We start from the raw sequence: 22,827 nt of genomic DNA on the forward strand, positions 1-22,827 counted from the left end.
ATTAAAGTCTATATAAGCGCAAGAACAAAAATGTAATATATTGCAGCTTACCACTCCTTAGATGCGGTAGTTGCATTATTTTTCATTTTTCAGGCTAAGTACAGTTTCTGTAAAGTACAAAAGAATACCTGTTAATCTGGTGAGAAATCCAGTGTCCTTCTAACACCCTGTGCACTGAATTTAAAACTCAAGCAATGTTATTAGTCTTCCCAACTATTTCTCTGCCAATTTTAGAACACCTCCCCCCTGTTACAGAAAAGAGGAGAGGTAGAGGTGTTTGTAGTCCAAATCAGCAAAGCTGCCTAGGGTGACAACCAGTGGTGGCTGGTGTTCTTTTTTGTGTACCTGTCACAGATGGACTGTGACAGGTACTCACAGCCAATCACGTGGGTAAACAGCTGGCCAATGGCTGTTTACCAGCATCGGTGACAAGCAGTGTTCCCGGGAACAGGCTGCCGTGCACAGCAGGGGTGGAACCATCTGCGATCGACTGTGACTTCATCACAGCCGTTCACGTGGTAAACAGCCATACCCAATAGCTGTTCACCCCCGTCGGTGGCAAGCGGTGTCTTCTTGACACGCTGCCACTGAAGGAACAGGGATGCGCGCGCTCGATCGCGCGCATTCCCTGTTTAAATGGGAGGACCGTCATATGATGCCCTCCCGCAACGAGAGCCGCACCGCCTGCCTGACGTTTGACAGCCGGCGGTCGGCAAGCAGTTAATAGTAGACTGACTCTAAAGCCTCGTACACATGATCGGACTGTTGGCAGACAAAGCGCCAGAGTTTTGTCCGAAGGGCATGTGCCATGAACTTGTCTTGCATACAAACGGCACACAATTGTCGGCCAACAAACACGAACGTAGTGACGTACTACGTGGATTGAGCGCCACCCTTTCGGCACCTTCTGCTAATGTCATGTTTGATGAGCACTGATTCGGAGCATGCGTGTTTGTACTTTGGACTTTTGTGTGATGGACTTGTGTACACACAATAGAAAAATTTGACAACAGATCGTTGTCCACCGAAAATTTAATAACCTGCCATCCAACATTTGTTGGCAGAAAGTTGGCCAACAATTGTCTAATGGAGCATACTAATGGTCAGATTTTAGGCAAATAATCTGTCATTACACAATTCCCTGCTGAAAATCCGATTGTGTGTACAAGGCTTAAGGCCCCTTTCACACAATCGGATGTGCCTGTCTGTTTTTTTCAGGCTTATCTGATTGGGTGACCCATTGACTTCTATGGAGAGGCGGACGTCAGCCCGCCTGGCTTCCAATCTGACAAGATCCATTGAAAACAGACGTATGGCGATACATTTGCCATCTGTCCAGCAGGACGGATCAGATGAAAACAGACAGGCAGTCAGTTTTCATCCGATCTCCCCATAGAGGACAGCGGGGCTCTGACAGGTCCGTCCCTGCACAGTGAGCGGAGATGGACCTGTCATTTACCTGCTCAGCGGGGATCAACAGAGCGATCCCCAATGAGCAAGTCAAAACGGATCCGCCCCATGTGAAGGGGTCTAATATGAAAATCCATATTATATTAGGTCACTGTCAGTCATCCCAAACATGTATTTTGGACATTTTCAATTTTTATTTTTATCTGCAAGCGGCTAATGCAGATATATCTGATCGCTTTACAAATCCTTTAGCCTCTTCTATTGTTAAACTTTAAAAAAAATAAAATCTATTTGGAAAAGAAGTATTTTATGTTAAGAGACTGAAATAAATTTACACATCCTACACTTGAACATCACATCAAAAGTATAAAATGTAAATAGGATCTTTCACACAATTACAACTCGCCAAAACAGTCTTTGTCAAATACAAAATGTGTTTCCCTTGGAGATTAGAAAAAAGTGCCGACATCGAATTAACGAAAGGCAAGTCTGATTTATTCTCCAACATAAACTGTGTAAGATATTCTTTGCAAAGGCACTTCATATTAAACAAGAAAGGTAAAAGAACTATAAAGGTGCAAAGTCAGGCATATTCAGTGAATGAGTGCAAAAAGCAATGATGATGTGCAAACAACAGTCCCCTATAGGCACCAAAGAGATCCCGCGATTCATCAGCCTGAAAAGGATAGACGGCGGCTCACTGACCTCTGCGGGTGCTGTTCCTTAATATACGGCTATCTCATGTATGAAAGAAGAATGTCTGTAGTTTATATGAAATAGCTTTAATTGTAAATTCTATTATAAAGTGGTTTTATATGCTTGTTTAATAACGAATAGTACTATGGCCATCTTTCACCACTACTGTAGCTGCTCAGACATGAAAACTCTACCTTGCTATAACTATACTAGGCCAGAAAAAAGAAATATAATATTTATTTAACATAAAAACCTAAAAATACTTTGGGGAAGATTTACTATAACTGGAGAGTGCACAATCTGGCGCAGCTGTGTGTGGTAGCCAATCAGCTTCTAACTTCAGCTTGATCAATTATGCTTTGGACAAAAATAACTGGAAGCTGATTGGTTTCTATACGGAGTTGCAACAGATTTTGCACTCTCCGGGTTTAGTAAATCAACCCCTTTGTCACCTTGCCTATGGAGCACAAAGCGAGTGTTTCCCTGTAAGGGATTTCCTCCTCGACCCCCATACGAGTCTCAGCGTTATGACAAAGCTGTGATTTGTGAATGGCAAAGAGAGGGCCAGAGGTTTGATACAAGAACTGGTGTCTGTCAGACTCTTTACCAATGTGGTGGGGATCCGGTGACACAGCTTCCCTAAGCAGCTCAATGTAGCCAGTTAGCCAGTAGGCTGGATCTAGTCGGTAGTTCATATAAAACACTACGACACGCTAGCTTTGATCCAGCCACAGTTTCAGGCTCCCTAAATCCGTGGTTCTCAACTGGGTCCTCAACTACCCCCAACAGGTCATGGGGGTTATTTAGGAAAGGCAAATCCACTTTGCACTGCAAGTGCACTTGGAAGTGCAGTCGCTCTAAATCTAAGGGGTAGATCTGAAATGAGGGGAAGCTCTGCTGATTTTATCATCCAATCATGTGCAAGCTAAAATGCTGTTTTTTATTTTCCTTGCGTGTCCCCCTCGGATCTGCAGCGACTGCACTTCCAAATGCACTTTCAGTGCAAAGTGGATTTTCCTTTAGTAAATAACCCCCCCTTGCTTGCAGGTTTTCCTTTTCTTGCACAGAGTCAATGGTTTGGTATTTTGGACAGCTATTGTATCTAAGAGAAATTCCCAAAACATGGTCTGTTGGGGATACTTGATGACTGAGGTTGAGAACCACTGCCCTAGATTATTCTGATAATCTCCCCAATCTCTTCTCAAGATTTTCAACAAATTTCAAGCGCGTTGGGAATTATGTACTGGGCGCTCCTAACCACAAACCTAGAAAGTGTTATCTGTTGAGTGATTGGACGATTTTGATCAGAGAGGCAGCAACCTAATGTCCAGGTACTGGATCCATAAACCAACTGTGCCTCGGAATAGGTATTTCATCTATTATTCATTTTAAAGTTGTTATAAAGGCTGAAAGTATTTTTACCTTCATGCATTTTATGCATGAAGGTAAAAAACCTTCAGTGTACAGCTCTCCCCTCCCCTTAGACTCACATGAGCCTGATCCAGCAATGTGTATGAAGGCAGAAGCTCTCCTGAGTCTCTGCCTCCTCATTGGCCAATGGCTCCCGCTGCTGTCAATAACAGCCATTGAAGAGGGAGTGGGGGCGGGGCCAGGTCACGCTCTGTGTGTCTCAGGGGGCTATGGGGGGTGGGGGAGAAGCAAGGAGCATCAGCTGGGAACTCGAGAAGAGAAGGATTGGGGCTGCTTTGTGCAAAACCATTACACTGAGCAGGTAGGAAGTTTTTTTATTTATTTTTTATTTGAACCTTTACAAACACTATAATTGACCCCTACTCACAATGGTCCAGTGCTATCATGCACATTATTCAAACATAGTTTGGTAATGGCAGCTGCCCTTATTTTTTTATGACAGTGTCCCTGTCCCTGGCGATGTTGTTCTTCAAAAGCACTCCATCCTAAAATAATCTATGTACACCGAACACACATACAAATATAGCATAACATGATATAAAACATAGCAATCATCTAGCATTTTTTACTGTTCTAAGGGCTTAAAGTGGTTATAAACCCCCTATGCATTATGGTGAAAAAAACTTCTCTCACTGACCAGCCCCCCTGTTTTACCTGAGTCCCTTAATTCCCACGTCAGAGAGGCGCTCTTCCCCACTTGCCCGTTGTCTTGGCTCTTGATTGGATAGATCGATAGCAGCGCAGTCATTGGCTCCCGCTGCTGTCAACCAAATCCAATGACGCGGGCACCGGGGGACGGGGCAGAGGGCAAGTCCAGAATTCTTTGTCTATGGACGCAAATGCTGGACTAGGAAGCGCGCCCGCAAAGTAACCCCCTGGGAGAGCGCTTCTCCTAGGGGGTTATGTGATGCGGGGAGGAGCTGCCAGTGCCGTCGGGGGACCCCAGAGGTCGAGGATGGGGGGCTACTCTGTGTAAAACGAACTGCACAGTGGACGTAAGTATACCATGCTTGTTATTTTTTTAAAACGTAGCTTTACAACCACTTTAAAATTAGAAATGGAAACCGATTTATTTTTTTCCCAACTCAGAAGACCAAAGATTCCATGTTGCCTTTGCTTACACCACCAACATTGTCCAATTCAATCTATGAAATTAAAGCGTTTGTTACTCCAACATTTCAGATTCCTGATATGTGCCTGCTGTACTGTATAGTATGAAAAAGTATCCTGTTCTTTTTATATTGCTTCCTTTGTGTGAAATCCCTGGTGTTCCTGTCAGTCTCTGTGCTTTCCTATTAAAAACTGATCAAACTAAGCAGGAGAGCCCATTGTGGTCAGTTCTCTAGTTGTGCTGGGAACTCAGCCTGCTCTCTTCTAATGATCAGACTTGTCCTGACATGCATCCCCCAGCACAGCCTTTCACTAGAAAGATCACTGTACTGCTGTTTTTCCTCCGTCAGCTCTTACATAGCTGAGAACAGAGGGAATGTGATCACTTATAAAGAAAGGGTATTCATAATGTTTTTTTTTTTTTTTTTAACTATACACAAAATGTTTCGCTAGGAAGAGAGGGGGAGGAGTCATAAGAGGGCCAATGAGAGCTGCAGGGCTGGAGGTGTGTCTGTGTAAAGGAAGTGAACAGGCAGCAGCAGTTAATCTTTAAGTTTTACTTTAAACTGCAAGAGTTGTTTTACAAGGTGAGGGTTTACAATCACTAAGTGCAAAATATTAACATTGTAATTCTACTTTTCCTATAGTGCAATTATTTGTTCTACTGTCTATTTTCTTTTTCTATGTTATTATTTTATGGATGTACTGATTGTAAAATGAAAACCTCTAATCTCTATGGGTATACTTACATGAATATATTCACCTAGAGAACCAACACATAAGCGGAGCTGCTTTGTTTTGAAATCATTTGATTTTAAATGTAATCCAAATCAATCATCCAGTCCGCGTTTTAGGAGTTATGATGTCAAATGGATTATTAACATCAAAATGCATTTGCTTTTAAAAAGCGTTTTACAAGAACCATCTACTTGTGACCCCGCGTCTCGTGTCCAATGAAGAAGCCTCTGTAGTCCACGTTACAGAATCCCCAGCTTTCCTCCCATTGAATCCAATAAAGTTTCACAGTCTATAAACATGAAGGGACCTACATGAGTGCGCTGCCTCCCCCGAGTAATGGGAATTCCAGCTCAGTGTGTGCGTGTTATGTGGAATCCCATTCACAAAAGCTTTGTCACAAAAGGTTGAATTATTGATTTGCCGCTTTTTTTTTTTTTTGTTGCCTTCATGTGGATTTCATCTACCTTTAACCACCAGTGCCTGTTAATCTATTAAACTGTCATACCTGTAAAGACATGAAAGACATTTGAAACATGCTTCACCACCTGTCAGATATGACTGACTAGGGGAAGTAAGGGTGTTTCCTCAACCTTTACTTATACATGTCTGTGAATCGATGTCGATCAATCTTCAGCAATCAAACAGAAATAATTCTTAACTGTTTAACTTCCGCTCGGCTATTGAGTTTTCTGAGAAAGAGAACTCTTTTGCTGAATCCAGTTGTCTTTGGAGAGGCACTTCACCAATAAAAGTCAATAAAAAGGTTCAAATCACTGCACAATCAGCTTAAAGTGTATCTAAACCAATACCAAAAAAAGGAATATGGTGCAGCTTACTAGTACTTGGTGTGGTGGCTCCATTTGTTTTCTTTTTCCAGCTTCTTTTGCTTTATTTTACCTGCTAATCCTGAAAATAATGCAATTTCTGTCCCTGGGTGGCTACGTCACTACTCCACTGTATCTATGAAGGGAGCCATGATTGTCCCCCTAGGCTGCTTTCCTGATATGGACTACAAACATATCCATATCTCTTCATCTCCATTACATAAGGGGCAGGACAATTGATAGTTTACAGAAGACAACCAGGAAAGAAAGATATTCTTTGGCTCACAGGAAGTGAAAAAGTGCAGTTCTGAAAAAATCACCAGGTATTTTCTGTATTTGCTGAAAATGTACTTAGCTTGAAGAAAAATAAAATAAAAAAAATGTAGATAATAAGCTGAAATATATTACATTTACCATCGCTCCCAACTGTCCCTGATTTCGAGGGACTGTCCCTGATTTGGAGCAATGTCCCTCTGTCCCTTATTCCTCCTCATTTGTCCCTCATTTTGGTCTGATCTATATAGTTATATATAAAATGCACTTTTTATCTATCAAAAAGCGTTTTCCAGCCCCTGACTTTTAAATTGCTGCATTTGTAAATTCCAAAAGCCAATACAAAGGAATAGTAGTGGTAAAAAAAAAAAAAGGACTCGTGGGTTTAACCAATTTTGTTTTTTGTACAATTCTCCTTTAAGGGGGGCGTGGCAAGGGGTGCTTTTACAAGCAGTCCCCCCCCCCTTCCCGCCATCTTCCATAGTTTTCTCGGGCTCTCCTCTCCCACCGGGGATGCTGAGAATGCAGCCGGTAGTAGACCCCCTCTATAAATCTAAAGTGGTAACCTATAAAGGCTTTTAAAAATGTATGTAGTTTGTCGCCGCTGCACGGTTCTGCGTAATTTTAAAGAATGTCATGTTTGGCATCTATGTACTTGGCATAAGATCATCTCTTATATTTTACCAAACATTTGGGCAATATAGTGTGTTTTATTGCATTAAAATTAAAAAAAAGTGTTTCTTTTCCAAAAAAAATTGCATTTGAAAAATCAATGCACAAATACTGTGTGAAAAAAAAAATTGCTAAACCCACCAGGTCATCACAAGGATAGAGAGGGTAAAAAAGGGGGAGGGGTATGCCTATATATCAAGAATAATGTACAAGTGAATGTGAGAGAGGACATCATTAAGGCTGGGTTCACACCGCTGCGATGCGGGAACGCCGCGAATCCGCGGCGTTTTCCCGCATCGCACGACTCCCGCCGGCAGTTCACACTGCCCTATGCGAACGGCTGGGAGTGTCAATGATATGTTAATGACACCCCCAGATCCGATCGCATATCGCAGTGCGATCTGCCGACTCGCACAAGAATCGGATCGCATGGTGTGAACGCCCATGCGATCCGATTCTGTTGCGGACAAAAAAAAGGGTCCCGTGCGAGTTTGCTGCGGGACCGCTGCGAGTTCAGCCATACTATCTGTATGGCTGAACTCGCAGCGCTACGGAGATCGGATGTGATTTGCGGTGCGAATCACATCCGGATCTCCCCCCGCAGCAGTGTGAACCCAGCCTAAGGGAGCTAGGGAGGAGGTGGGATTCTTATGGGTAGAGCTCCAAAGGGATGAAGCCAAAGGGAAATAATACTGGGAATATGCTATAGGCCCCCTAACCTGAAGGAGGAGGGGGAGATGGACCTCCTTTCACAATTTGGATTAGCAGTAAGGATGGGAAGTGTTATCATAATGGGGGATTTTAACTATCCAGACATAGACTGGGCGGAGGGAGTTCCAAAATGTCTTGCAGGACAATTTTAAAGGTAAAATGGTAGACGCACCAACTAGAAATAAAGCGTTACTGGATCTACTGATTACCAACAATACAGACCTGATCACGGATGTGGAAATACGGGTCAATTGGCTGCAGTATAAATCACACAAATAAGAAACATAAGGGGAATATAAAGACACAATTTCAAAAGAGCCAACTTTCCTAAACTACAAACCTTGCTAGAAGGCATACATTGGGATACAATATTAGGAACAAAGAACGCGGAGGTGAGATGGGTTTGCTTTAGGAGCATATTAAATAAGGGTATTAGCCAATGCATCCCATTGGGTAATAAATTTAAAAAAGAGCGACCAAAATTCCTGGATGGCTTAAATGTAAAAATGCATATAAAAGCAAAGGAGAAGGCCTTCAAAAAATACAAGGTTCACGGATCATCATCAGCATTCAGACTTTTTAAGGAATGCAACAAGAAATGTAAGGGTGCAATAAGTATGGCTAAGATAGAACATGAAAGACACATAGCGGAGAAGAGCAAAAAAATCCCAAGAAATTCTTTAAGTATGTAAACAGTAAAAAAGGGAGGACAGACCATTTTGGCCCCATAAAGAATGAGGAAGGACATCCGGTTACAAAGGATGTGGAGATGGCGAAGGTATTGAATTTATTCTTCTCCTCAGTCTTCACTGATTGGTTTGCGGAAAAGTTATAGCGTCTACAAAATAAGGGATAGATTTATGGCATTTTTATTAATAATTTTTCTTTTATTAGTAATGTCAGCAATCCACGATTTTTGTCATGACTGTGACATTGCGGCAGAGAGATCGGACACTTTTGACACTTTTTTGGGACCATTGGCATTTATACAGCGATCAGTATACTGTGTAAAGGTCACTGGCAGGGAAGGGGTTAAACACTAGGGAGTGTTCAAGGGGTTAACTGTATTCCCTCAGCATGTTCTAACTGTAGGGGAGATGAGCTCACTAGAACATGACAGGGATCACTGGGAGCAGTAGATCACTATCATATTGCTCGGCAGAACAGGGAAATGCCTTGTTTACATAGGCATCTCCCTGTTCTGCCTCTCTGTGCCTCAATTGCGGGCCACCGGTAGACATAGAATCTGCAGGACTCACGGGCATGCTCGCCAGCGGGGTATGCGCACCCACTAGCCTCGGATGACGCAGCGACGTACGGGTACGTTGTTTTGCGCACACGTACCCCTTTGCCGACATACTGTATATCGGCGTGAGCCAGTCGGCAAGTGGATAGAGAGGTTGTAAACCTCCATTGGTAAGTTGTACCTATAGGTACTGTAAATATCTCCTAAGCGTGTGCTGTTTAGAAGATATTTACTGTACACTGCGCCTATGTCATTGGCGCATGCGCTGTGAAGAACCAGCCGCCCATGGCATTTTTCTTCAATGGCGAATGCCGTGACCAGTTTCTCCCGCACACATGCACTGGCGTGATGTCACCGTTGCGACTCCGGTCAGTCACAGAGCGGAGTCCGTGGTCCCGGAAGGAAGACATGGATGCAGCCTGCAGTGGGGACAGCGCCATCTTCATTTGTAGGCAAGTGTCACATAATGTGCTAATATGCAATGCCTACTAGCCCATTATGCTTTTACTTTGCTGGGGGGGGGGGGGGGGGGGGGGAGGACGTAAAACTCATCAGGGTTTACTTCCTCTTCAAAGTGTTTGTAAAGTCACTATGTGACCTTGCATGTATCCCATGCAGATATCCTGCCATTAAGAAAAGTGTTTGTTAGAAATCCATCCATCTCTCCATAGATCGAGGTCGGCAGGGAGATCATATGATCGCATGACTGCGGTGTCAAAAAAGGCATTTTGTCTTTTAATTTTAAACAAACTTTCATTAATGGCAGAATATCTGCTTGGGATAAATTGATATGTGCTGCATTATGCAGCTGAATAGAGACGGGAGGGACATGGAGGAAAGCACTCTCATGCCAACAGGGAGGGAGGGGGGAGAGACTGTTAGAATAGAGACAAGAGCTGCAGATGACAGAGGCACGTAAACTCAGCATGGTAAGGTAAGGCTCAGCAGCCATGATTATCGTGGTCAGCAAAGGTGGGGGGGGGGGCACAGGAACTGCAAGGATCCACCAGGTTTATTACCAGTTAGAAAGAGAAGTATTTGACAGCACAAGCAGTGTGCTGTTACTCATGCCTTAAATGAGCAGGATTTTTTTTTTTTTTTTTAGGGTTACAAACACATTACATGTACGTTCTCAGCATGTGTCAGTGCTGGGGTTAATCATCCTGAGCTGACCAATTAAGATGGGCTTCCTGAAAACTTAAGTGTAGCTAAAATTAGAAACAGAGAAATCAACACAAGGGACATATCTTAGTCAGTAGGATGTGTCCCTTGTGCTGATTCCTCTTCTTTTAGTTAAAAGCCCTGCCCTGCCCTCACCCCACCCCTCTACTTTTAGTTTGTACCATTGAACACATTTTGTTTGATAAGTACAGAGAAAATGTGTTAACTGGTTCTTCAGGACAAAAGTAACAATTTCTAATGCAATTTGGATTAAATGACAAGCCAGAACTGAGCGTGAATTGGGGCTAGCATGTTCTAAAGGTATTTATAAAGCCAGCTGGATGCATACATGCTGCTAAAACACACTAGCCTCAATAGCCCTGAAGAAGGGGGAGTCCTTACCTCTGAAACACGTGGACTGCATGTGTTGTTCCTAACATATAAATGTATTACAAAGAAAAGGAAGCTTGTACTAGGCGCCCCTAAACACACTTTATGTTATGAAATTAACGGGAAGCGAAAGTTTTAGTAGTCCTTTCCTAGGGTGACAAGGCTGCTTCTACATAGTACAGTGAATGATTGTTGTCACCCTAGAACAGGAAACGTGTCACTAACAAGATCATCAGTTGATAATTAAAAGAAAAACCTGGAAATAGAAAACAAATGCAGCCAGCACATCTAAGCCCCTGTACACACGGTCGGACATTCTGCCAACCAAATCTGTCGGATTTTGTCCGTCGGATTTTGCCCATCGGATCTTGTCCGAAACTGTTGCATACACACGGTCGGACTAAGTTGTCGAAAAATCCGATCATTCAGAGCGTGATGACGTAATTTCGTTACGATGGGACTAGTAGCCAATAGCTTTGATGTAGGAATTTGATCTGAGCATGCGTGGCACTTGGTCCGATCAAAATTCTCTACACATGATCGGAGTATGTCCAATCAAACCAGTTGGTCGGAAAATATTTCCAACATGTTGGAAAATTGGGTCCGACGGAGATTCGGACGGAACCAGTCCGATGCATACCACACACAGTCGGATTATCCGACGACACGGTCCGATAAGACGCATTCCGACGGATTCTCCGACCGTGTGTACAAGGGTTAAGAACTGGTAAGCTGCCATATAGTACATTTGTGTTGAGTTTAAATATAATTTATATATTATAACTAATTACCTGAACAATTTCCCGATCCTGGCACACAGTTGTTTCTTTTTTGTATGCGTTGTCACAAAGGTAAGACTTCTGGATAACCCAAGGGGACGTTTGCCCTGGCAGAATATAAGATTCTATTCCTTTCTGCAGCAATTGCATATCAAATCTCGGTGGAAACATTTTCCATACCTCTTCAAGGCCATGTGGCTTGTGCTGTATACTTGAAATAAAAGAAGCAACAGCCCTAATAACAAAAGCCCTCCTATTACCTTCTTTAGTCTGGGAGTGATAGGAGGCTGCGCATTTTTTCTGCAAACCATCCACAGAGTTCTCTGGAACTACGTCATTGCCAAGCAGACATGCCAGAAGAGGTAGATCTGAAACACGGATTCTAAGCTCCTCACATACATGTTCCCTTGAATACAATAATGTCACAAGACTGTCTAAGCGAAGTTTGTTGATGGAAAAATATGGGGCCGTGTTAAAGATTATATAGTCACTATCCTCCCCTAAAATTCCAAGACAGTTGTGTTGCAAAGCATACGTAGCTGCTTCATAGTCACCTTCCACTTGGGTGCAGATGATTTTCTGGTTTAGCGCCTTCAAAGCAAATCGTGTAAAAGTAGCTATTCCAGAAGGAATGAAAAACTTATCTCTGCCAGGCTGCTGCCTGTTAGCTTTTAAGAAACTGAAGATTTTCTCTATTTCAATGTTGTCGCGCAGCCGTCGCTTAGTCCATTCTGCCCTCTTCTTTTGCTCTATGACACCATCAAAGAAAAATACAAGCTTAATACCAGCCTTCTCAAAGGTTGCAATAAAGCATTCTAAGCTGGAGAGATATTCCTTCCACTGGCCCCCATGTATCCAATCATTTGGCGTGTACCACGTGCGCAAGCAACCCATTGCATCCACAACAATGGTAGGAGTTGATTCTGGATGAGCAGATTTGTGCCTGTTAGCCATTGACTTTAAGTTGACCATACTGCAGGCTCCGGGACAGAAATTCTGCACAAAACTCTGAAGCCCTTTGATGCCCATTGTTGTAACTGAACACTGAAACAAGACGCGGCCTATAGCAAAGGAAACAAAAAAGACACACTTCAAAAAGTTGAACTTTTAATGTTAAAAAGTTGTCATAACCAAACACATTGTTCAAACAGTCAACTACAATCTTACTTCTAAGGCTACATGTACACTGGAACTCCCCTAGACATGGCAGCTGAAAAACACTAAGCGAGGCAAAAACGCATGTAAACACAGTACCAAGTTTAGCACATGGACGTTTATTCAGTTAATTGACCAGAATACTTGCCATTGAAATGAATAAACACCCAAGTGCTAAATGCAGTTAGCTCTTAGGTGCATTTACATGTGTATTTTCCGCATTTGGCGTTTTCTGGCCAAAATATTCCTCTCCTGAACATGATTCTACCGTGTTCAGGAGAGGGACGTTTAACTGCTCCTAAACTCAGGTAAACACCTACTGTATGTGTGCATGGACACATAGGCTTTTATTGAGTTGAGTTCAGGGGCTTTGGCAAAAAGGCCTTAAAGCGATTGTTTTTTTTTTTAAATGAGAGTTTACAAACAAGTTATATTTACCTGCTCTATGCAGTTGGTTTTGCATAGAGCAGCCCCGATCCTCCTCTTCTCGGGTGCCTCTTTGCTGCTCCTGGCCCCTCCCTCCTGTCGAGTGCCCCCACAGAAAGCAGCTTGGAACGGGACCACCCAAGCCGAGCTGCAGCTCCGTGTGTCCATTCAGACATGGAGTTGCCATTCTGCTCCACCCCCTCTCTCCCGATTGGGTAACTGACTTTGATTGACGGCAACGGGAGCCAATGATGCTGCTGTTGTGTAAGAGACAATCGGGAGGGAGAGTCTTAGATGGCCGAGGGATTCATGGGCATCGCTGGACAGAGATGGGGATCAGGTAAATATTGGGGTATTGGGGTGGCTGCTACACACAGAAGGATTTTTATCTTAAGGCATAGAATGCCTTAAAGAGGAGCTCCACCCTAAAGTGGAGCTTCCGCTCATTGGAACCCTCCCCCCCTCCGGCGCCACAATTGGCACCTTTCAGGGGGGAGGGGGGTGCAGGTATCTGCACCCACTTCCGGCATAGATATCTGCAGAATATACGCCCCTTTCCGAAGGTCCCCCGCTGTCTGCTGGGAAACACACGGATCCCAGAGACAGCAGGGACCATCCTTATTGCACAGCGCGACTCGCGCATGCACAGTAGGGAACCGGGAAATGAAGCCGCAAGGCTCCACTTCCTGATTACCATACCCAAGATGGCGGCGGCAGCACCTGAGAGACGATCGAGAGATCGGCATCGGGTGCCGACATCGCGGGCGCGCTGGACAGGTAAGTGTCCTTATTTTAAAAGTCAGCAGCTGCAGTATTTGTAGCTGCTGGCTTTTAAAAAAAAAAAAAACGGCGGAACTCCTGCTTTAGGATAAAAAACCTTCTGCCTTTACAACGATTTTAAGCCACGTACACATGAATAGCGGATGAACGTTTGAAAATTCTCGTACGAAAGAATACAACTTCAGAGGTGATGTAATGTATTCTTTCTTTTCCATGTGTGGTCTTGCTCTTACGTTCTTTTTTTTCAGATGAATACTGTACTGATTAAACAAAAACAGTGTGTTCTGGTATCATATTAGAAACATTATAGTTTTTGTCCCTTCTAATAACGTCAGATAAACTGTAGTGATCGGCTCTCGAAAGCTGTGTACTAATGATCTGATTATCGTACGATTGCTTTGAAAAGTAGTATTTTTCGTCCGCTTTTCTGATCCTGTGTACTAGGCATTAGGCTTTATTGAAGCTGCATTGCCATTGTTTTTTTGGGGAGTATGGTACCCTAGATTAAAACACTCAAGCATTACAATCTATAGGCAGCTACAGTCCAAATGTCACATAAACATACAGTATGTCCACCACACTGCACCACCTTGTCTGGTTGTCACTCATGTGGGAATGGACCCTTTTTTGCTCAGTTTACCATTTCCCACCCATAGCTTGTGTGGTGCTTAGCGGGGTTAGGAACAGCCTATCAAGCACCCAATGACTGCCTCAATGTCAACAAGACTTTAGCCCCCCCCTTAATAACATTTCTTACCCATGTAGTTCACGTATTAAAACCATCTATTTAAGTCACAACATCCAGTATGTCTCTTTCATTTATTTTCTTACCTGCGTTAGAAAAATACCAGCTGATTGATTACTATTGCCAATAGGCACCATCCATTACGTTCATTCGTACACACGAGGCACAGTAACATGCTCTTATATTTTATATTTAGAATTCAAATAATTGGACGCTTTGAGTAAACATTATTATTTTTCACAAAAAGTATACAGAATACAGACAAATCCTGGAAATAACTTATTTATGTTCTGGTGGATTAGGTTTGAATTTTTAAAGGTCTTATTGCGCAACTACGTGACTTGTTTGTTAATGAGTATATGCATAAATTAAATGGCTTGTTAAAAAAGCAGTGTGAGGCATATTGCCAAGCTCTTGTAATTGTCACAAAACCCTGAGATTTCAAGGTTAGTACATTTATATAATAGAAAATTGGTGAATGGGCAATTATAGTAATAGCACATAAATATGAAAAAATGAATGTCATTATGTAACGTCCCTACAAATCAGAACTGTGCAGAAGGGAATCAAACCTTTTTTCTAGAGGAGAACGAAGGACAATTTTCTGCACATATTACATGCAGCTTTCACTTTTTTAAAACGCACAATATATAGCTAAAATTATTTTTATGGCAAATGTTAGAAAACTTCTCATTGGGACATACAGGAAAAATATTTGTTTAAGAATATTTATAAATGCTGGACTAATGCAAAAATGTATCCTTTAATCAAACAGCTCATGAAACAACATTCCAGTTACATTGTTAGACAACTAGGGGTGCAACGGATCAAAAAACTCACGGATCGGATCGTTCCTCGGATCAGAGTCACAGATCGGATCATTTTTCGGATCAGCAAATAATAATTTAATTTGCAAAAACCTGTGAAAATTCCACCACCATATAGTCCCCACTGTAATATCCACAATCTCCGCCACTGTAATATTGGCTGAGTATGGCTGGGTATGGCTGAGCATAGCTGAGTATGGCTGAGTATGGCTGGGCACGGCTGAGTATGGCTGGGCACGGCTGAGTATGGCTGGGCATGGCTGGGCACGGCTGAGAATGGCTGGGCACGGCTGAGTATCGCAGAGTATTGGCAGGCAGGGTATTGCTGAGTATTGGCAGGCAGGGTATTGCTGAGTATTGGCAGGGTATCGCAGAGTACTGGCAGGGTATCGCAGAGTATTGCTAGAGTATTGGGGTATTGCTAGAGTATTGCTAGAGTATTGGGGTACTGCAGAGTATGGCTAGAATATTGCTAGAGTATTGGGGTACTGCAGAGTATTGCTAGAGTATTGGGGTACTGCAGAGTATTGGCAGGGTATGGAGGGATGGCTGCTTCCATCTCAGGATCTCTCCCCTCCACTGTACAGGTTAGTACAGAGAGGGGAGAGAGGAACCGGTTTGTTTACAAGTGATCGCTCCGTCGGACGATCACGTGTAAACAGACTGGGTGTAGAAAGATGGCCGCCGCTTCGGAGCTAGGCCGAAGCTGCGGCCTTTCCTAAGGCCGAGACCGCGGAGTGCTCTGCGGATTGCGGCATGTGCCGATCCGAGCGGGTTGACCCGTTCGGATCACGGATCGGTGACGATCCGTTGCACCCCTATAGACAACTAGACAAGGTATTTCCAAGGGGTCAACAGATCTACATCTAAAGGAATAAACAAAGAAAATACAGTGCTTAGCATAAATGAGTACACCCCTTTTGAAAAGTAAGATTTTAATCAATATCTCAATGAACACAAGAACAATTTCCAAAATGTTGACAAAACTGAGTTTCATAGAACAGCTTATTACATGAAAGTAATGTTAAAGCGGAGTTCCACCCATATAAAAGTTAGCAGCTACAAAAAGTGTAGCTACAAAAAAAAAAATCGGACACTCACCTGTCCCACGGTCCAGCGATACGGAGCGAATGAAGCCCTGCTCCTCTCCCCCGCACCGGCATTGTGACTGGGAGCACCCGGCTGACACCCACTGCATACGCACGAGACACGCTGCGATTGGGAGGGAGGGGAACGAGCTGAACTTCCTTCCGGCTCCGCGGAGCCCCAGGAGGAAGTGGGAGCTGGATGCCCCTAAAAAGAGGGTATGCACTCCCCCCCTCAAACGGGCTCTGAAGAAAGGGGGTACTCCCCTGAAATGCACCAGCCATCTTGTGTTATCGGTTTGACCCACGTGACATCAGGTCCTGGTTTGCTGGTGTTTAGAATAGCGTACCTGCTCTACTGTCAAAGCCCTATACAAATGCTCGTTTGTGAGTATATATTTTGCTGTTTTTTTATGCTTTAATAAAGCTCTACCAGTGCTAATGCACTAGGTCTGTGCGTCCTCCTTTTCTTTTTCATTTAGTCTATGAATACCCATTATTCTGAGGAGGGCTGCAAGACGGCAGGCATTGCTTTATAAACGCGGTCATCCACTTACTGAGATACGTGGCACCCGAGCGCAGGAGAGATTTCTACTGGGTTGCCATCACAGTCTTCTGACCTTAATATCATCAAGCCACTCTGGGGAGATCTCAAACGTTTGGTTCATGCAAGACGACCAAAGATTTTGCATGACCTGGAGGCATTCTGCCAAGACCAATGGGCAGCTGTACCGGCTGCAAGAATTCGGGACATCATAGACGACTATTACAAAAAACTGCACTCTGCCACTGATGCTAAAGGGTGCAATACACAGTATTAAGAACTAGTGTGCAGACTTTTGAACATTTGTTTACTTGTTGCCATGTTTTGTTTTATGGGTGCTCTATTCTGTTATGACCGACAGTTGAATATGAATCCCATAAAACATAAAAGAAGTGCGTTTCACCTGCTCACTCACGTTTTCTTAAAGAAATGGTGCATACTGTATATTTCCAATTTTCCAAGGGTATGCAAACTTTTGAACACAACTGTAAAAGTAAAGCCCCATACACACTACCAGTTTTTTCTGCTGAGTTTTTCCTTCAGATTTACCAAAACCATATAATATGAGGTCAAACCTTAGGAGTTTCAGTTTGTATGCAATCAGGCAGGCCCTTCTACTACATGGTTTTGGTAAGTGTGAAGGAAAAACTCAGCAAAAAAACTGATAGTGTGTATGGGGCTTTTGAGGGACTTCAAACTTTACTGAGTAGTATCAACCGTAATATATGCCCTTTACCATCCACTAACTGATATATATCTGTATATACAGTATAAGCTCATTACATGAGTGAACACACGTTCTTACACAATGCACCAATAGTTGATAGTGAGACAGCAGCAATATGTTACAAGTTTCTCAGACACCGTCTGCTTCTTCATTTCTTCAATTATCTGTATTTTAAAATGATTCATATAACAACATAGATCTTACTGGGGACTGCAGGGGATACAACAAACAGTCCAACGAATTTGACCGTGATGACGTATGACTGGACTAGAATAAGGAAGTTCATATCCAGTAGCCAATAGCTGCCCTAGTGTCAGTTTTCGTCCGTTGGACTAGCATACAGACGAATGGATTTTTCGGCCGAATTTGAAACATGTTCTAAATCGAAAGTCCATCAGATTTTTCGACAGCAAAGGTCCGATGAAGCCCACACACGGTCGAATTGTCGGACGGATTCGATCCGTCGGACCTTTGATGTCGAAAAGTCCAGCCGTGTGTACGCGGCATTAATTAGCACCTAGGGAAGAGTCCTGCCTTCAACCTGGGACAAGTCTGGTGTACCAGGCCAGATTCAAACAGGGAGGAAAAGGATCCCTCCCACTGTGCCCACCTTATTACACTGGGAAAATATTAGCTGGTGGCCCCACTTCACTAACATCACCAGTTTTCTTCCTCCCAGATACCACACTTGATCTTAGCCAAAATGCTGAGAAGCGATGCGTAAGTAGAGTGAATCAGAACGGCCAAAGACTGAAACCTGGAAGGAGACCAGCTAAGGATGTCTGCGACTGGTGAGGAAACTCCTGGACACCGCATTGCTGTTGGAGTGGAGATGAGGGCACCAGTTACCTTTAATTCCCAGACAGAAGAACAAACCGCAGTTATCAGAATGTTAAGGGTGAACTCCAGTCAAACGTCAACATAGACAAGTAAAATACAAGTTAGATCCTGTGTTGATGAGCTTTGGGATCCTGTCGATCATATCAGTCTGAGATCCTTCAGAATTCATTGACCTGCAATCATGCCAAATCTGCATTCCCATAAACTTCATTAAACAGGCCCTGTTTCAGCTGTTTTATTTGCAAAGGGGCGGTACCGCTGCCATTCCTGTCCCGAGATTTACATGGCAGTGTTTGGCCGATGACACCCCCAGTTATAGACTATGGTAGGGATTTGTGGCTTCCTCTCTATACCCCCAGCCTCTTGATTGTACAGTAAAGGAGCAGCAGGAGACTGATGCAGTCATCCCTCTAGTCACGTCGCTCTCTTCGCCTCTCAGTTTGCTCCTTTCCAGTACATTTACATGCAATGCAAACTGATTTGCTCCCAGTTTAAAATGACCCTGCATTCACTATATCTGGTCTCCCACAGTACACAGAACATGGAATTGCAATTATTTTAGTAAATATAAACTGCTAAATACCTTTTCTCATCAGCAGTTAGAGCAGTCGTGTGACTTGTATCAATGTTTGGTTAAAGCTTGTAAAGCTTTCCATTCTCCTCTGACTGTCCTATGAGGCTGCAGGACCCCTGACCCTCTGTCTGGACAGTGCTGATTGTTCCTGTGCCGATCACATGCCCCCTGCCCAAAAAAAAAATAATCTCTAGCAATACACACCAAACTGAGCTTGTGCAGAGTGCCCCCAAGGCTCAGGAGTAGGGATGAGCCGAACACCCCCCTCGGTTCGGTTCTCACCAGAACCTTCGAACGGACCTAAAATTCGTACGAACTTTAGAACCCTATTAAAGTCTATGAGACTCGAATGTTCGAAATCAAAAGTGCTCATTTTAAAGGCTAATATGCAAGATATGCAACAGACAACACCAGCAATAAGGGGCATCTTCAGGTGTATACTTTGCTGGAGGCACACAACACCCACTGTAAATGCTGCAGATGCCTGTGTTACAGAAACAGAACAACACCAACAATAAAGGGTATCTTCAGGTGTATACTGTGCAGGAGGCACACAACACCCACTGTAACAGCTCTAGGTTCCCAATCAAAAATACACTGTCCCTGCCTATCTTGCTCTTTCCCTGCACGCCAACACACTACACAAGGCCGCTGCGCTGGTGGCCTTATATAGTGTGGGGCGTGTACTAAACCTCCCTGTGATTGGCCAAGCATGTGGGGTCACAGAGCATGCTTGGCCAATCATGAGCCAGCAATGCACTGCAATGGTGTAGTGCATTGTGGGCCGTTCGTGCCACGCGAATTTGGTGCGAACGGTCCACAAAGTTCTGAATTCGCAGAACAAGCGAACAGACCGTGTTCGAGTCGAACATGCGTTTGTGTTGAACACTGAGCTCATCCCTACTCAGGAGATGGATTGGGGACTCTAGAAGAAGGGGAGGATCAGAGAAGACAGGATCAAACAACCTTTTTACACTATGTGGAGAATTAAGTCGTTAGATTCCACAGTGAGAACAAGCATTCTTTACTGCATATACAGCCTGATTTTACTGTTGGGGGTTTAGTAACACTTTAACTCATTCCAGCCAGCAGGAGCAGGTTCTTTATAAGTAGTAATGGTGGGCTTCCCAGTCATGTGATCACTGTGATTGGCTGTTCCAATGATCATGTGGTGGAGAGTCTGCCACACCGCCTCTGTTTTGTCACATATGGCAACCCATCACGTTTGGCTACCTGCTGGACTGTGCATGCGTGATGCCGCCATATGCGTCCCAACACTGTGGCGATCTGCGCTTGCTCAGAATTTTGTGCCCACACCCGAGTCCAGGTTCAAGCCCCACCATCCAAGTGGACATAAAGTTAGATTATAATTATTACGAGCAAAGCGAGCCCGTAAGGGGCCCTGTGTTGGAATGCATATGGCAGCATCGCACATGCGCACTCCAGCGGGTAGCAAAATGTGATGGGTAGCCGAATGTGACGTGACACCTCCTGACTGTAAACAGTGCAGTACTTGGTGGCAATGCGATCGCTGTGCTGGGGGTGCTAAGTGAGCACGCTCCCAACAAAGGATGATGGCTGCATGCACATATGTGGCAGCTCCATGTTAAAGCCCACAGCTAAGGATGATCTCCGGCGTGTTCGCATACAGCACGTGCTGAGCTTGCCAGGATGTCGGCACTGTGCTGCGCTAATCATAGGCAGTGAGACATTTCCCGATCTCTGCAGCCGCACATCAGGGCAATGTCTCACTGCCTGTGATTAGCGCAATGCCGACTTCCTGGTGTGCTCTGCACGTGCTGTATGCGAACACGCCGGAGCTCATCCCTACCCACTGCCATTTCTAGGCTTTGTATGTAAAACACTCTACGTATAGGATCTAGTTCCAGAGGGACCTCTATGCAGCAGAATTCAAATTAATTGGGCCATTCAGAGCAGAGATGCCCCCGTGCCCGCGCAGGTTGTGCCATTTTACTGCATGTATGCATGCAAATCCACCTAAACGCACCTAAGTGTGTGTAAATGCATCCAAACATGACGGACATAAAGGCGTTTAAACACAGCAGATATCAATGCGTCTAAACTGATGCGTTTTGCGGCGTACGTCTCCAAATAACGCACATGTCCGTGTGAACTAGGCCATATGTGTACAAATGGCGTTATTTACAGCTGTACAGAGGCTGATACAAGGGACTTCCACTAATGACGTATTCATAAGCAACACTCCCTTCCTTGGTACAGCAGTAATAATAATAACCTGTCTACACCACACTGCTACGTCCTGCTGTCCCTGCTGCACACAGACACACAACCTCTGTGGTAGGAAGGAAATCTCCTCACCGCCTGCACTGCCGAAGACTACAACTCCCAGAATGCACCAGGCGGCGGACGGTCCCAGCACAACCGCGGCTCCACGTTGCTCTTACTGCGCATGCGCAATCGTAGCGCTGTTGGCTGCAGGTATGAAGGAAGTAAACCTGTACCTGTGTCCGTCTACCTGATGCCCGCTAACTTTTCACACACACAGAGCGCCGCACTTCCGCTTCCGGCTTACCTGATCACGTGCTTTGTGAAGTGGAGCTCATGTCCTGTGGGGATGGAAGGGATGGAGTGTGTGTTGTGTGCTACAGCTATGCGGTGTGCCATCATTATCAGTGATGTGTATGTGGCAGGAATGGTGGCTTCCATTAAAATGTGCTTGAGGGAAACCTCACCCATTTTGGGTTTGTGTAAACTAGTTTGTGACCGCCCAGGTCAGTGGCTTCCAAACAGCAGCGGACAGGAAGTCTGTACAAATCAATACCAGGCTGACACTGGCTATGTGTAGTCACACATGGGGCGATTACCTGTTGTTGGGGATGGCTGTTTGCCCACAGATGTAGACTGCATACAGGGGTGATCATCGGTCCCTACCTGCTAGGGTTGACATCTCGTCGCTTTAAAACCGAACACATATTAATTACACTGGTTCTGTGGCTGATTAAAGAGGAATTAAACACTGATGGATATTACTTCCTCTTTTTTTCCCCTGCAAAGTAAAAGCATAATGGGCTAGTATGCATCACATTATGTGCCACTTACCTGCAAACAAAGCCTGCGTTGTCCCTGCTGGTGGCAGCATCCATCTTAACCCCTCTTCCTTTTCGGGGCTGCGGAGTCCGTCTCTGTGGCTGGCCGGAGTCGCGTGATGTCGCTCCCGCGCATGCCGTCAGTCATGCCACTTGCTGGTGAAGAAATGGCACGGAGGGCCGTTCCTTCACAGCGTATGCGCGGATGATGGCGCAAGCGTATATGGTAAATATCTCCTAAACGGTGCAGGAGATTAGGAGATATATACAGTACCTACAGGTAAGCCTTATGCCTTGTACACACGGAAATTCAGACGGAAAAGGTCCAATCGGATAATATTGTCAGAAAATCCAATCGTGTGTGGGCTCTATCAGACTTTTTCCGTCAGAAATTTGAGAGCAGGATCTCAAATTTTCCGGCAAAAAAATACGATCTGCTTCCGATCCCCTTGCCCAAATGTTTCTTTGACCACTTAAGTAGTATGATGTCTCGCTTTATATGGAACGACCGTAAACCTAGAATAGCGTTACGGATACTGCGTCGTTCGAAGAGGTGGGGTGGACTGGGTGTCCCAGACATTAGACAGTATTATCAAGCGGTGGCCCTCCAGAAGA

The 22,827-nt window shown here is 44.3% G+C and overlaps 1 protein-coding gene across 7 annotated transcripts in view; it reads right to left on the reverse strand.

The window, feature by feature from the left end:
- The window catches only part of FAM120B (family with sequence similarity 120 member B), a 199,259-nt gene extending 177,561 nt beyond the window's left edge, over nucleotides 1-21,698 (reverse strand). For 3 of the 7 annotated variants that reach the window (XM_077486157.1, XM_077486153.1, XM_077486151.1), the window contains exons 1-3: nucleotides 21,485-21,682; nucleotides 19,154-19,312; nucleotides 11,454-12,502 (exon numbers count right to left, since the gene is read on the reverse strand). In XM_077486157.1, the coding sequence (XP_077342283.1) occupies nucleotides 11,454-12,502; nucleotides 19,154-19,163 (1,059 nt within the window). In that variant the 5' untranslated portion in view covers nucleotides 19,164-19,312; nucleotides 21,485-21,682. Of the gene's footprint in view, nucleotides 1-11,453; nucleotides 12,503-19,153; nucleotides 19,313-21,401 lie in introns of all 7 variants that reach the window. The other 4 variants (XM_077486152.1, XM_077486155.1, XM_077486154.1 and 1 more) reach the window with 4 other exon arrangements.
- Between the last annotated feature and the right edge of the window lie 1,129 nt (nucleotides 21,699-22,827).

This window comes from Lithobates pipiens, unplaced genomic scaffold (genome assembly GCF_037356315.1).
Source record: "Lithobates pipiens isolate NorthernLeopardFrog02 unplaced genomic scaffold, aLitPip1_a1.2 Scaffold_18, whole genome shotgun sequence".
Classification (NCBI taxonomy): domain Eukaryota; kingdom Metazoa; phylum Chordata; class Amphibia; order Anura; family Ranidae; genus Lithobates; species Lithobates pipiens.